The sequence below is a fragment of the Crocodylus siamensis genome, chromosome 3, assembly GCF_052110815.1.
Source record: "Crocodylus siamensis isolate JL-2025a chromosome 3, ASM5211081v1, whole genome shotgun sequence".
NCBI lineage: Eukaryota > Metazoa > Chordata > Crocodylia > Crocodylidae > Crocodylus > Crocodylus siamensis.
In genome coordinates, this window is record NC_143397.1 from 177,935 (window position 1) to 192,835 (window position 14,901).

The 14,901-nt window shown below is 62.2% G+C and overlaps 1 protein-coding gene across 8 annotated transcripts in view; it reads left to right on the forward strand.

Annotated features, from left to right (window-relative positions):
* Positions 1–14,783, forward strand: part of CA9 (carbonic anhydrase 9) — a 28,539-nt gene extending 13,756 nt beyond the window's left edge. For 2 of the 8 annotated variants that reach the window (XM_090037406.1, XM_090037400.1), the window contains exons 2-12: positions 4,919–4,948; positions 5,966–6,136; positions 6,631–6,773; positions 7,483–7,575; positions 7,820–7,886; positions 8,557–8,714; positions 8,838–8,979; positions 12,501–12,575; positions 13,118–13,192; positions 13,726–13,761; positions 14,467–14,783. In XM_090037406.1, coding sequence (XP_089893532.1) covers positions 5,968–6,136; positions 6,631–6,773; positions 7,483–7,575; positions 7,820–7,886; positions 8,557–8,714; positions 8,838–8,979; positions 12,501–12,575; positions 13,118–13,192; positions 13,726–13,761; positions 14,467–14,741 — 1,233 coding nt within the window. In that variant the 5' untranslated portion in view covers positions 4,919–4,948; positions 5,966–5,967 and the 3' untranslated portion in view covers positions 14,742–14,783. Of the gene's footprint in view, positions 1–4,639; positions 4,785–4,918; positions 4,949–5,965; positions 6,137–6,630; positions 6,774–7,482; positions 7,576–7,819; positions 7,887–8,556; positions 8,715–8,837; positions 8,980–12,500; positions 12,576–13,117; positions 13,193–13,725; positions 13,762–14,005; positions 14,100–14,466 lie in introns of those variants that run through there. The other 6 variants (XM_090037404.1, XM_090037402.1, XM_090037407.1 and 3 more) reach the window with 6 other exon arrangements.
* Positions 14,784–14,901: the final 118 nt, after the last annotated feature.

Genomic DNA, 14,901 nt, shown 5'->3' on the forward strand with positions numbered 1-14,901 from the left:
CTGCCCCCTACCCTTGCTGCTTTAGGACTCCTGCCCCATGGCTACCCTGTGGAGGTGGCCCCTGGATGGGGTGTCCGGCTGTGCTCCCATCCTGGGTACGGGCAACATTTTGCACCACTCGCTCCATGGGGCTGGCTGGGGCTGGGCTGGTCTTGCAGCCTGTTGCCAGCATGTGGCCACCTCTGGTGAGTGCGTGGCTGCGGGTCAGCCGTGGAGGGCAGCAGTGCGTGGCGAGAAGAGAGCTGAGTCGGGTCTGGTTGGCTCACAATAGTTCTTGAGCACGGCTGTGGCCTCAGGCTTTGCCCACGGGGGGAGCCAGGCAGCCGTGTGTGCCCCCATACTGAGCTTGGCTAAGGGGGATGCAGGGGGCAGCTGCTTGGAAACCCAGTGGCCGGGAATGGAGGCTCCTGCCGTCGGGGCTCCTACCGGGCAGGCAGGCCCAGCAGCCAGGGGTGCCCTGAGCTCCAGGTGCCCAGGGCAGGGCATAGCCCCAGCATGCGGGAACCTGGGTCCCTGCAGTGGCCTTGGGCAGGAAACTGAGGAGGCTTTTGGGCATGATTCAGTCACCACATGAGGTAAGGCCGAGGCTGGCTCTGGCTGTCCGGGGCACCTGCACCGTGCCACACTGTCCTAGAGAGGCCAGAGTAGCGACAGGCCCCTGCTCCGCCCCACAAGGGGACAGGGTGGGCAGGCCAGGGGACATCTTATCTCCTCTCAGTGTCCCCCCGTCCTTCCAGTGCGCATCCAGGGCTGGGGACTTGCGGGCAGGGCTGAGGCCGCGCAGAGGAGGAAACACTTTGAAGGGCTGTGGAGTAGCCCCATCCCCTCTGCCCCCTGCAAGGCCCCGTGTTCATTGCCATGGTAACCAGGGGCTGAGACCTGATCCCTCCTGGCCAGTCCTGGGGCTCCTGGAGGGTGGGAGCATGCCCTGTCCTGTCAGGGGGGCAGGGGCTGGTTGCCGGCTGCAGACAAAAGGGGCAAATGGCTGCAACTAACCGTCCCTCCCACCTGCACCTGGCTGCGGCTCTGAGCCTTGCATGAGGGGGTGTGGGGAGGGGGCCTGTGCGATTCAGTGACCAATAGCTTGGAGCTGACCCTAGGGGAGGGGGAAGGTCAGTCTCCCGGTGTGCCCCATCCCACCCCTGGGGAGACAGGGTGGCTGTTCCAGGGGGCTTTGTGGGGTGTAGGCCCGAGCTGCAGTGCAGGCCAGGCCTGGGGGTGTTGCCACCACTGCTGCTGGCACGGCCTAGCCTGGTTGGCTCACCCCAGCACAGGAGCATTGTCTTGTAGGTGGGGGAACTAGGCCAGCCTGGGGTGCCCCCAGCAAAGGGCACTGAGGTGGATGGCAGTGGAGCTGGAAAGCAATGCTGAAGAGTCCCAGGGCAGGGCAGGATGCGACTCCTTCTTGTAACTGGGACTGTTCAGCTTTGAGAGAAGATTTGGGGGTGGGGGGTAACGGCAGCCATCAGCGACCCGCCAGCCTGCTGCGACAGATAAAGAGAAGCATTGTTCTTTGCCCCTGCAGAAGATGGGACACGTGGCCTGGTGGTGGGTTTCAGTGGCTGCAAAGCAGATTAGGATCAAAGCTCAGGGAAAATGTCCTGGCTGCCAGAGCCCTTGGGCAAGGCAGCAGGGCAAGGGGCAGTCCCCTCTGGAGGTGTTTGGGGAGAGCCAGGATGGGTGCCTGCTGGGGCCAGTTAAGAAGCAGGGAGCCTGCCCCCGTGCAGGGCTTGGACAAGCTGACGGCCGAGGTCCTTTGTGACGCTGATGCTGTTGCATGTTCAGGGCAGGCAGCCACCCCTGGGGTGGAGCCGTGCAGCAGCCCAGGAGAACGCAGCAGGGGTAGGCTGGGGAATGCAGGAGAGGGCCGCCCAAGGGGGCCATGTATGATTCCAGGAGGGTTGATGCTGTGACCCTTGTGGCTGTGGTGCTGGATGTCTGCTGGACACCCCTCCCAGGGGCCCCTTCCCCACAGCCCTTGCCCTTGTCCTGCTGGCTTTGCCCTGCTAGGAAGGGCAGAGGCAGGGGCAGGGGGATAGCAGGTGTGGATGGCATTTAGCTCGGCTCTGGATACAGGGGAATGTGATGTACTGTGCCCACAGTGCGGGTGGCAATGGGGCTGCCCCAGAGTGGGTGGGGTGGGGGGCAGCAGTGGCCTGAGTTTTTGGAGCTCGGTGCATTGGGGTAAGGGGTGTCTGTCTTTCCCCTCCCCCCCCCCTTTTGTGGATGCAGGGGGCTGAGCTCTGGTCTGGGCATGTAGGGAGGGGCTGGGAGGAAAGGTCCAGGTTAGGCTGGGTGGAGCACCTGGACTTACAGCCCTGCAACCTGCTGGCAGTATCTGGAAAGTTACAGAAGCAAACTGTAGAGACCTGGTGGCAGCAGGGTGATCATGAGCCACCGGTGTGGATTTGCTAGGAACAAATCATGCTGCAACCACTTAACCCTCTTCTGTACCAAAGGAGGAGATCAAGTGGATGGAGGGACTGCTTGAGGGAGGCTTTAGCTCTCATTTGTAAACTGGAGATATGTGGGCTGGATAAAGTTGCTCTCCAGCAGATGCACAACAGGCTTGGTAACCCCAAGCAATGTGTCACCACGAATGGGTCCATGTCAAAATGGCAGGAGGTTTCAAAGGGGGCTGTTCCTGAGTTGGGGGCCAGAAGAGAGCTCCCTGAGCAGATTCTCACATGACACAGTTGGAAGGCTTGCAGATGCATGGAAGGACAGGCTTGTACTCCAGAAAGATCTTGCAAGCCTGCATGGCAGGGCTGGAGGCATCACCGTGAAGACTATACAGGCACATCCAAGGGGATGCACCTAGTGAAGAATGAGAAGCCCAAGTGCTGAATGGGAGATGACTGGGCAGGAGGGGCGGCAGCAGTGCTAGGCAGGGCCTGGGCTTTGGGTGCACCGCATACGAGATGTGAGGCAGCAACCCGCAGCAGAGAAGGCAAGTGTGGTTTTTGGGCTGCATCAAAGGAGTATTGGGCATAAGATGCAGGAGGCAACTGTACCACTCTAGGTCTCCTCTAGACCACAGTGCACAGGGCTGGGCTCCACGCTTTAAGGACACAGAGGTGTTTGAGGGTCCAGAAGTGGGTGGAAAAAATTATCTATGGGTTGAAATGTGGTTGGGCTGATAGTGTACTCATGACAGTCCAGGACATGTACAAGAGGTGGGGTTTGGTTTTCTTGGTGACTGCTTTTGGACCAAGTGTATACTTAGCAGGTGCTGCAGACCTTCAGGCATTGAGTTTGGCAGCTGTGCAAGGAAAAGCTATGTTCAGCTTGCAGAAAAGGAGCTTAAGAGAGGGCATGGTAACAGTATGCAAATGCCTGAAAGGCTGCCATGGAGGGGGAGGAGGAGGAGGACACTTGTCACCCCTTCTTCGGAAGCAGAAGACCTGGCAATGGCTGTAATGGGCCCCAGGAGAACCTCGTTGCTGTCTGAGTAGGGAGGCAGAGGGGGATGGAGTCTCCTGCACAGGAGAGCTTGGGAGGAGGCTGGATCAGTCCTGCGCAGGGAGGGTTCAGGACCAGGTGCCCCTCGGTCCGTTCAAGAGTAAATTGGATGCTTATCTTGCTGGGATCCTATGACCCCAGCTGACTTCCTGCCCTTTGGGCAGGGGGCTGGACTCGATGATCTCCCGAGGTCCCTTCCAGCCCTAATGTCTATGAAATCTATGAAACTCACCCACCCTAAATGCCAGTGTGGCTGCTGGGGTCCCTGAGCTGCCCGGGGTTGCCCCACTGGCCCTGGGCATGGATAGGATGGGGTGCCCAAGCCATGCTGCCACTGGCCCAGATGCCCTTCTGCCCCCACCTTTGTGCACTGAGTGCCCCACTCATGCCAGAAGCAGCTGCAGGGTGGCACTTCCTGGGTAGGATACTCCGAAGGCCGGGGGCCTGCTACTTGGTGGACGCTTGTATCATCCCAGGTCCTCCCATTGGCAGGGGTTCCCCCCATCAGTGACCCTGAGATGGGGATGCACGTCGCCCAGTGGCGGGGGAGGAAGTCTGGCCCTCCAGAGCCTGAGCCTGAGAACAATCCCTTACTCCTTTCCCCTCTTCCAAGGAAGGGTCGTTGCATTATTGGCGGTGGCCTGTCTCTAGCTGTTAGCCCGTCAGCTGGCTCCTGGGGGCTGGAGTCTGATGCTGGCTCCTGGAGGCTCTGTCCCCTTCTGGGGGCTGCACAGCCCCTGGCCAGGGAGCTGCCATGTGTGTGGGATGATGGGGCGGAAGGGGGGAACTGTGCTTGGGTCACTGAGGTGATGGCCAGGCAGGGCCACAGGATCTTTTGCTCCAGCCATCGTCCCCCACCAGGCCTTGCTCTGCCCTTTGCTGTCTGCCAACCCCCAGCCCTCCCCCTCTCCAGCCCACAGATCATTCTTGGGGGCTCCCCCCATGCAACCTCCAGGCCCTGTGCAGATGCTGGTTCCCAGTGCAGCATCCCAAAGCCAGTTTGCACGGTGCTGCCTGTGGCCTGAGGGCCATGGTGGACGTGCTGGGCCGCAGGGCCATCTGCATCTCATTAGCCAGCAGCGAGAAACACGCTGGCTCCCAGCCCCAACTACCTCAGACCTGACTCAGCAGGAGCCAGAGCCAGGGCCTGGCCAAGCCAGAGGGTTTGGATCCGGTGGTCAGGCGAGGGGGGATGTGCCAGGGAGAGCCCGCACTGGGCCTCGGTGCATGGAGCATCTCTGGCCTCGTCGCTGAGGGGCCCAAGGCCCAAGGCATGGTGCTGCTGTTGCCACTGGTCCCTTTGGCCAGCCCTGGAGCCCCAGGTGGTCCCATGGCTCCTGGGGCAGGGGGCAGATGGCAGGGAACCGGGGGGAAAGGCGGGGGCGCAGCCTGCCACAGGTATGTTTGCTGCTAGCTCAGGGCTCCACTCACAGTCCCTTTTCTGTTCCCTTCCCAGGTGCCGCCCACGAGCACTGGAGCTATTCAGGTAAGTGCCCCAAGGGCGGGCACTCCAGCCTCCTCTGCTGTGGTGTGGGGCCCCTGCCAGCCCGGGTTAATCATTATCGGCCCCCTGGCTCACTCCCATGCTCCTTGCCCCAGCCCTGCTGCAGCCGCGGCAGCCCTGCCCTGGCACTTTGCAAGCCTGGGCAGCATGTGCAGCCACTCTCCTCCTGGGAGGGGGCTCTTGCTGCGTGCTCTGCAGCCCAACTCCTCCCTTGCGGGGTCCCTGAGGGGTCCCCCGGGCTCTGACAAAGGCTTGCTGCCTCCCCTGCGGCTTCAGCCCTGACTGGGGCACTTGCGCGCCACAGCCGCAGCTCAGCACAGGAGGCTGCCCCTGCGCTGAGCCCAGGGAGGGGTCACCTGGGGGCCCTGGCTGCTGTGCTCTGGCATGGGGCTTTGGCCTCACCCTGCACCCAGGGGCTGGGTCCCCCTCTGCGAGATGCTGCTCAGCTACAGACCTGGTGCTGGCACTCGCCCATCTGGGCACGTGGCAGGCTGGGCCCCGTGAGCCAAGGGGCCTCTTGTGGGGGGGCAGCGTGTGCCCAACGGCTGAGCTGCAGCGCCAGCAGCCCCTGTCTGCCTGCCAGGCTGGGCTGTAAATCACGTTGCTTGGCCTTTCCAGCAGCCCCTAAAATAGACGTTCCAGGCAGAGCGCTGTGCTCCGACCCTGCGACAGCTGCACGTGGTGCTGCCAGCCTAGGCGGCTCCTGCCAAGGCCTTGAGCAACCTTGAGGAGCTGGAGCTGGAGCCCGAGGTGGGACAGCGAGCAGAAGATGGGGCACGGGGTCTGTGGGCCCCACTGAGCCCCAGCCAGAAATTGCGTCCCCTCTCCAGCTTTGGCAGCAAAGTCCAGGCCAGGGCATCTGGATCCTGTCTGCGGGGTGTCCCCTGGACACCCTGCCCCATGCAGGCTCACCCCCCACCCCCCATTGGTACCCTGGCCCCCAACACTCCCTTCGGCCCCTGCTGCGCTCATGCCTTGCACACCCTCTCCCCTTCCCAGACATGCCAGCGTGGAGCCAGGGCTTCCCGCACTGTAGCGGCCAGAAACAGTCGCCCATCAACATCGTCACTGAGGCAGCACTCTTCAGCCCCCAGCTGCAGCCCATCCGCCTGTCTGGCTACAACCTGCCCGCCTCGGAGCAGCTGAAGCTGAAGAACAACGGACACACAGGTACGTGCCGCGTGGTGATCGGGTGCTGGGCGCAGATGCTTGGTGGGGGGGCAGCGTGGAGGCAGGCCAGCCCCAGCCGCCCTCTCCACAGCTCTGTGGCTGCGCCTGTTGCTGCTCTTGCTCATGGCTTGGTCACAAGAGCCCCGTGCGGCGCCTGCCCTCCCCTTTGTTCACCGTTCAGCCCTGTGCCATTACCTGGGAGCTTTCCCAGCATGCTTTGCTGCTCCCCATGATGGCGGCATTGCTGTGGGCAGGCTGGGCACCACCCCGGCACGCTTCCCCCTGCTCGGGGCGCCCTTGCTGGTGGCTGCAGGGCGCCGACTCGTCTGCAGCCCCCACACGTGTGCTGTCCTGGTATATCATGGCAGGCTCTGGCAGCCATCTGCCTCCCCCATCCTATCGGCCTCCAGGCTCACCCCCAAGAAAGACCACAGCCCCACAAAGCATCTCTCCTGGTGCCGTGTCCCGCTGACCTGGCCCTTCACTCCCTGCAGTCATGCTGCGTCTGCCCGCAACCCTGACCATGTCTGGCAGCAACGGCCAGCAGTACCGGGCTGTGCAGCTGCACCTGCACTGGGGCTCCCCCACCGGACCTGGCTCTGAGCACACTGTGGACGGCCGGCGCTACCATGCCGAGGTAAGGCACTGCCCCAGCCCCCATGGCAGCCACTCGCCTGCAGGGGCATGGGGGTTTGGTATCCCAGTCACTGCTGCCCTGCTGCTGAGGGGGCACCACCCCCTCCTGCTCATGCAGAGGTGAGAGCCCACAGTGCGGCAAGGCCCTCGCCCCTCAGCCTGACTGCCCGGGCACCAGCACAGCACAAGGAGCCGGAGGAGGCAGGGCCCTGCTCGTGGACAGGTGGCTGCTCCTGTTCCCTGGCACTCTGGGGTGACTTGTGGGGGGTGCTACTGGAGGGTCTCCAGGCCAGGGAGGGCAGCTGGGCTGGCTCCCAGTGCCTGTTCCTGTGTGCTTGGCAGCCTGGCCACAGCGCTGCTGGGGGCTGTTTGTCCTGTACACAGACATGCTGCACTCCCCAGTCTGGTTCTGGGTGGCTTGATCCTGCAGTGGCTCAGCCCGAGCCCGTGACCTGGTGCAGCCCCTTGCCTCGTGCTGGCGGTGGTGCCCGGGGCAGGGGAGGAAGGGCTGCACCTCGTCCTGGCTGCGGGGGGGAGCATGCGGCGGGTGCAGTCAGAGGGACCCTGGGGAGATGCTGTACATAGGCCATGGTGGGAGCCTGGCACTGAGCTTGGCCCGGTGGCTGTGGGGGCCCAGCAATGGCAGAGCTTGCCCCGCTGCTCCTCCCCCCGCCCACGGGCAGAGCTCAGGGCCTCTGCCTTGATTTCAGATCCATGTGGTGCATTACAACACCCGGTACGACGACCTCGATGAAGCCAAGACCCAACCTGATGGCCTGGCCGTGCTTGCCGCACTTCTGCAGGTGAGGCCTAGGGGCCCAATCCTGGACTGGGGCTGGGCTAGGCACAGGCAGGTCTTGTGAGGAAGGGTAGGGGCAGGGGCAGTGCCAGTCTGGACCTGCCTCAGTCACCAGTTGTAGGGGGTAGTGCTGGGGGGGCCCCTCCTGTCCCCTGGCCCCTCGCTGTCTATGGATAGGCTCTGCCAGGGGCAGGGTGACTTCTGGGTGGCCTGAACCATGCTGCTCACCCTAGGTCTCTGTGTTGTAGGTTGGGCCGGAGAAAAACCCATCTTATGAGCATGTGCTTGAGCACCTGGAAGAGGTCTCTAAGGAAGGTACCACCCCTTCTGCCCCTATGCCCACGGGCTGGGAGTTGCACCTGTGTGGGGACATGGCACATGTCAGGCAGGCAGCGGGAGGCTGCGCCAACAGGCTCTGCATGGCCAGCTGCACTCAGGCTGCGGGGCCAGCACCCGTGTGCACCTCTTGCCTCGGGGGCTCCGAGTGCCAAACCCGCTCTGGCTCCAGTGCCCTCTCCTGAGCTCCAGGACCAGGGGCCCAGGCAATCCCAGAGGTGCTAGAGGCACCGATGCAGCAGGGCCGATGGCAGGCAGGCTCTGGGCATGTCCTAGCTCAGATACGCTAGGCGGGGGACTGTGATGTTCTAGATCACACTGGGGATCCAGACCTGGGTTGCACCGTTCTAAATCATGCTACATGTCTGATTGAACTGTGCTCAATGCTTAGTTCTTGGTCAGGATCTGAGTCGAGCTGTTCTTGATTGAGATTTCCCAGCACAATTTGGATCATGCTGTTCTCAATTATGCTGTGGGTGTAGGTCTAGATTGTGCCATTCTAGATAATGCTACAGGTATAGATCTGACTCTTGCTGTTCCAGATCATGCTGCGGTGGCCCCGACTGTGGGGAGGTGCAGCCCCAGCCACATGGCACGTGGGCGGGTGCAGGCGCTGTGGCTCTGGTTGCCGACTGCTGCTCTCTTCCAGATGAGGATACACTTGTGCCTGGGTTCAACATTGCTGGGCTGCTCCCTGCCAATCTCATCCACTACTTCCGGTATGATGGCTCCCTGACCACCCCGCCCTGCTACCAGACTGTGACGTGGACTGTCTTCAACCAGACTGTGCGCCTGTCTTTGGACCAGGTCGGCCGGGGGGGGGCACCTACTCTGCTGTGGGGACTCACAGGGGTGGTTGGGGAAGTCCTGGCCCTGCCTGTGGCCCCGGGCTTCCGCAGCTGGGCCCTGCTCATACCTGTCTCCCTGCAGATCTTGAAGCTGGAGGAGACGCTGTATGGAGACCACAACAAACTCCTGGAGAACAACTTCCGGCTACCCCAGGCCATGCATGGCCGGAGGGTGCTGGCAAGCTTCTTGGTGGCCCATGGCTCAGGGGTGCCTTCTGTGCCAGGTAAGGAGCCTGGGTGGGTGCAGCTGCTAGGGCGGCCATCATAGAGGACATTTTGGTTTTCTGCTACTCTGTCCTCTATTGATACGAAACCCGGAGCCTTTTATGTCCTCTATTTTTCTCTTCGAAGAAAAAAGGGACGTAAAGGTGTCGGGTTTTCATAGATTTCATAGACATTAGGGCTGGAAGGGACCTCGGGAGATCATTGAGTCCAGCCCCCTGCCCAAAGGGCAGGAAGTCAGCTGGGGTCATAGGATCCCAGCAAGATAAGCATCCAATTTACTCTTGAAGGTGTTTAGGTGCTTGAACCACCTCCAATGGTAGACTGTTCCAGACCTTGGGGGCTCGGACAGTAAAGAAATTCTTCCTTATGTCCAGCCTGAAACAGTCTTGCAGGAGTTTGTGACCGTTTGACCTCGTCATCCCTTGGGGCGCTCTGGTGAACAGATGTTCCCCCAGATCCTGGTGGTCACCCCTGATAAACTTATAGGTGGCCATCAGATCACCCCTGAGCCTGCGCTTTTCCAGGCTAAAGAGTCCCATGGCTCTCAGCCTGTCATTGTAAGATCTGTTTTCCTGACCTCTGATCATGCGCGTGGCTCTCCTCCTTTTGTATCAATAGAGGACAACCCGACTGCCCAACCTGAGCCAGGCCCTTTTCTCCCAGTTTCACTGCTGTTCCCTTGCTATAAGCCTTTTTCTGCCCCTGTTCCCAGACCAGCTGACTGCTCATCTCAGTTGCACTGTCCCTCATCTCAAGTAGCTCACAGAGCTGCGCTATTGCCAAATCTGCTGGACTTCCCTGCTCCTGGCCTGGGCCCCCCCTGCCCATCCTTCCAGAGCCCTGGGCCTGAGCTGGCTCCCCCAGCCTGGAGCAAGGGGAGTCTAGAGTTGCTTCCACCTCAGTGGTGATGCTCATGCCCACACTCTCCTGCCTGCTGCACCCTGTGTCTAGAGTCATGCCACGGCACTTTGCATTGCTGCAAGCCTCAACCCTGCCCCACCGGGGAGTCCCCTGCTTGATCCCTTCCGTGAATGCTCCCAGCCCTGCAGGGAATGGCAGAGCTCATGCGGGCTCCTTTTATTAACCTTCCCTGAGTCACAGCCGCCTTGTCTTGCTCCCAGGTCACTGCATCAATGGGGCCAGGTCCCAGCAGCGGGCCAAGACCCGGAGTTCTTTGTGCTATGCCCACAGCCCCGGCACCTGTGCCTGACACGGCCAGTGTACAATGCCGATAGTGCTCCAGTGCCAGTGGTGCTACCACCTGGACAAATATTTGCCTGCAGAGCCAGGGGCTGCACCTGCTCCCAGCCTGCAGGGGCTGGGCTCGGGTGACTGACCCCTACTGTGGAAGCAGGCAGCTTGAATGTGGCTGGAGCCTGGCACAGGCAGGGCAGGATGGAGGTGTCAGCCCCAGAGATGAAGCTAGGCCTGTGAATCATGGGCTGGGGCAGGGTGTGGTGCCAGGAGCAGCAGGAAGTTCAGGGCTAAATGCAACCTGCTGGGAGCTTCAGGGACTGGTGCCCGGGCTGGGAGGGAAGCACAGCTGGGGCGCTGCTGGCAGCATGATGGGTAGAGTAGTGCCCCCCACCCACCCTCCAGCTGCAGGGAGCACAGTGCCCTTGCCACTGCCGTGCCATGTGACCTAGAGCTCCCTCACAGTGAGGCCAGGGCCTGGGGTGACTGTGGCATGGGTCACAGGTCGCCCATGCTCAGATGAGCTTGGGAGTGCATATGGGGCTGCGTGGGACCACCAGCTCAGCAGGGGCCATGGTCCAGCCTCTGGGCTCCTGCTGCCACCTGCCCCCCAGATGCCCTAGCACTCGCTGCAGCCAGAATTTGAGAAAATTATCCTGGCGCATGTCCACGAGGGGCCAGGGGGGAGATCATGCTTAGGGGGCAACCAACCCGGGTTCATTAGTGGCAGGTCCTGTTAGACCAACCTGGTGGCCTTCTACGACCCGGTCACCAAATCCTTACATGCAGGGGTAGCAGTGGACGTAATCTTCCTGGACTTTTGGAGGCCTTCGACACTGTCTCTCACCCCATTCTCATTAAGAAACTGGGGGGCTGTGGTGTCGACACCCACACAGTGGTGGGTGGATGAGACTAGGATGGGATTCAGCACTGACAAGTGCAAGGTGCTGCACCTGGGGAGGAAGAGCCAGCACTATACCTACAGGCTGGGGAACTCCCTTCTTGTCAGTACAGAGGTGGAAAAGGATCTGGGAGTCATCATTGACTCCAAGATGAACATGGGCCGGCAGTGTGGGGACGCGGTTAGGAAGGCCAACAGTACCTTGTCGTGCATCCACAGATGCATCTCGAGCGGGTCCAGGGAGGTGATCCTCCCCCTCTGTGCGGCACTGGTCAGGCCGCAGCTGGAGTACTGCGTCCAGTTCTGGCAGCCACACTTCAGGACGGATGTGGACAGCATAGAGAGGGCCCAGAGGAGGCCACTTGCATGATCGGGGGCAGCAGGGCAGACCCTACATTGAAAGACTGCAGGACCTGAACCTGTTCAGCCTTCACAAGAGAAGGCTGAGGGGGAATCTAGTGGCCTGTTACAAACTAGTCAGAGGGGACCAGCAGGCATTGGGGGAGCCCCTGTTCCCCCGAGCACTGCCAGGAGTGACCAGGAATAACGGTCACAAACTGGCAGAGGGGAGATTCAGGCTAGACATCAGGAGGCGCGACTTCACTGTCAGGGCGGCTAGGATCTGGAACCAACTTCCAAGAGAAGTGGTGCAGGCTCCTACCCTGGGGGGGCTTTAAGAGGAGGCTAGATGAACACCTTGCTGGGGTTGTTTGACCCCAGTACTCTTTCCTGCCATGGCAGGGGGTCAGACTAGAAGATCTACTCAGGTCTCTTCCGACCCTAGAAACTATAAAACTATGAAACTTTGCCCCAGCAGAGCTAGTGTTGGCCGTGCGCTTTGTTTTTGTGAGCTCTGGGACCTGCTCCAACCGGTTTCCCAGGTCCCATGTGCGTCAGGCAGTTCTTGGGAGGACACAGCTCCTGTGGCTGTCTATATCCCAGGGCTGGCACCGTCCTGCCAGCACTTGCCTGCCCCTGTACCACCTATGCTGGGTGCCAGCAAGGGGTGGCTGCAGGAGGCTCCCAGCACTGCACTTGCTGCAGAGGCTAGGGGACGTGCAGCCCTTGCAGCTGCACCAGGGCTTCTGCGGGCCCAAGAGCTCTTCCTCCGGGCTGCACCTGCAGGCTGCGCACCGGTGTGTACGTGCTGTGGCCTCAGGCCAGCACATGCTCACCTTGCTCTGTCCTCCCAGCAGCACACCGGGGCATGGCCTGGAGGGGGAGCTCAGGCACAGGAGAGGGGAGGGAGGCGGTAGACTGGAGGCAGGTGTGGAAGCCCCTGGCCATGGGGCAATAGGCCCTAGCCAAGCACAGGATGCTGAGGGGTGCAGGGGGCTCTAGGGAAGCTCCCAGGGGGTGGGGTGGGGTGGTATTGGACATCTGGGAGCTGCTGGTGGGTGCCTGAGCCTTGCACTCTCCCTGCAGCAGGTGGGGGGTCCCCCGAGCCCCCTGCCTCTGACAACACCGCAGGGGCAGGCACCAGTGGAGCACCCGAACCAGGTACTGCTCTGCAGGCAGTGCCTGCTGCCAGTTCCTGGTGTCTGTCTGCCTGGCTCCGGGGCTTGCTGGGCTGTGTGGGCTCTGCCTGACGGGGCTGTGGTGCGGCTGCCTGCTGTCAGCGTGGGTCAGCGCGACCCAGGCCCTGCCTGCCGGATGCTCTGTGCTGTGGTGGCCTCTCCCTCCCCTCCCCCCCACTAGAGGCCAGTAGTGGCTGGCGGCTGGGGGGCGGGGGTGGGGAGATGCGGTGGTGATGGGCTGTACTCCAGGTGCTACTGTGGGGGTGTCATAGGAGCTGGGTTGTTTTTGGGGGGGGAGGGGTTGGGGGGTAGGTGGGCAGGGCTTGGGTTTGCTGGTGGCTCTTCCATCCTCCACCCACCTCCTGCTGCTTTTGGCCCTAGCCCTGGCCCTGTGGTTGTGCTGGTTTCTTGCCCCCACCCTCCTTGTGTTCCCTGGAGTGGGGAGCTTGGCTGTTCCTGATTCAGGGGTGTATGGGGGTCCCTGGGAGCTGTGGCGGGTGCCTGAGCCCTGCATTCTCCCTGCAGACGATGGGGAAGCCTCCGTGACCCCTGTCCCTGATGGCCACGCAGCGGCCGGTGCTGGCCGAGGACTTGGACCAGGTACCGCTTACCCTGCCCATGCCCTCTCCTCTCTTGGTGCCGGCAGGCCGTGTGCTCGGGTCCCCCCAGGCACTCTGCTGGACCGGACTCCGGGTCTCGGCGTCCCGGCTGCAGCAGAGGCACAGTGTCCGGTGGTCCCTGGCTCTGGCAGGTAGCAGGGGCAGACTTGGCCAAGGCAGGGGCTGGCAGCCAGGGACCTGTCGGTGCAGTGCCTGGGGGAAGGGAGAGCTAGAGCAGTCGCATCTGAGGCTGGTCCCAGAGCCAATGGCGGAGTGGGGCTGGTGTGTTCAGCCGGGGGTGGCTTGTGGCCAGCCCTTTATGGCAGGGATACCCCCGCCCCCATGCACAGCCCTAGGTTCCTCCTCACAGCCTGTGCCTCTGGCAGGTGGCAGCAGCCCAGAGGGCACAGGTAAGATGCTCACAGGGGCAGGCCTGCGGGGAGGGTGCTGGGTACAAAGCTGTGGGATGGGGGAGGATGAAGGGGTGGACTTGCCACAGCACAGCTCATGCTCCCTCTTGCCTTCCCTGGCCAGGGTCTGAAGCGCACCTGGGCTCCTCATTTCAGGCAGGTGAGTGCCAGTGGCCCCCCCCCCCCACACACCACCCCGCCCCCCCCCCCAGCCATGCCTAGCCTGCCCCTTCCTTCCTTCCTTCCCAGCCCTAGCTCGTCCCAGCCTCCTGCAGCCTCTCTTCCCCACCCCCTCTGCAGGCAGTCCCCCCCCCCCCCCAGGGGCTGCCTCAGATGCTGCCAGTCCCTCTGCACATGGTTGCTGTGTCTGCCTGTCCTCATCCCCGGGCTGGCTGTCGCCACAGGGGACGTGCTGGCCGTGCTGTTCGGGGTGCTGTTTGCCGTCACTGCCCTTGCCTTCCTTGTCTACGTCCACAAGCAGCGGAGTCACAGCCGCAGGTGTGTGCCCTGCCTTGGTCCCCCCCCATGGCCCTAGGAGTGTCACCTCCCCCCTTCACGTGGCCTTACTTCCCCCTCTTCCCCCTGGACCCCTATTTCAGCAGGCCAGAGGGGCTGGTCCCCCTCCCTGAGCGCAGGTGCTGTGGGGGAAGCGGGGCATGGGGGCTAAGCTCTGGGGAAAGCTGGGGCCCAGGCTGATTTGGGGGCAGGGGCTGTGCAGTGGGGGAACTGGGCCCGAGGCTGCTGGGGCTGGGGGGCAGGGGCTGTGTGCTGGGGGCAGCTGGGCCCCAGGCTAGGGACTGGGGGGTGAGGGTGAGCCAGAGCCCTGCCTCTAACACCCCCTTCCCCCCCCTTGTGTTGTCCCCAGGCTGGACTCCCTGGACAAGCCCAAGGTCATCTACACAGCAGCCACCACAGAGGAGAACGCAGCGTAGCCCCCCCTGGACCTGTACCTGCACCAACACGGCCCAGCTCCCAGGGTTGGAGGCTGCAACAGCTTGGCCCCACTCCCCGCCCCTGCCAGAGCTGCCTGTGTGGCCCCACTCCCTGCCATCCTGCCCACTGCCCCTCAGAGACTGTGTTCTGGGCCGTGTCCATGCATTACCCACCCCCGGAACAAAAACACAGATATTTTTGTTATAAAAAAGATAAAAGGTACAAAAAAACACCCCCTCAACCCCAAGATCCGGCCCCAGGCTTGGGACTCTGTCCATGCCCTGCACCTGGGCCAGCTGTGTGCTCCTAAATCACGACCACAGGGCAGGGCGATGAGGCAGGGCAGAGTCTCAGCCTCATAGCTTCC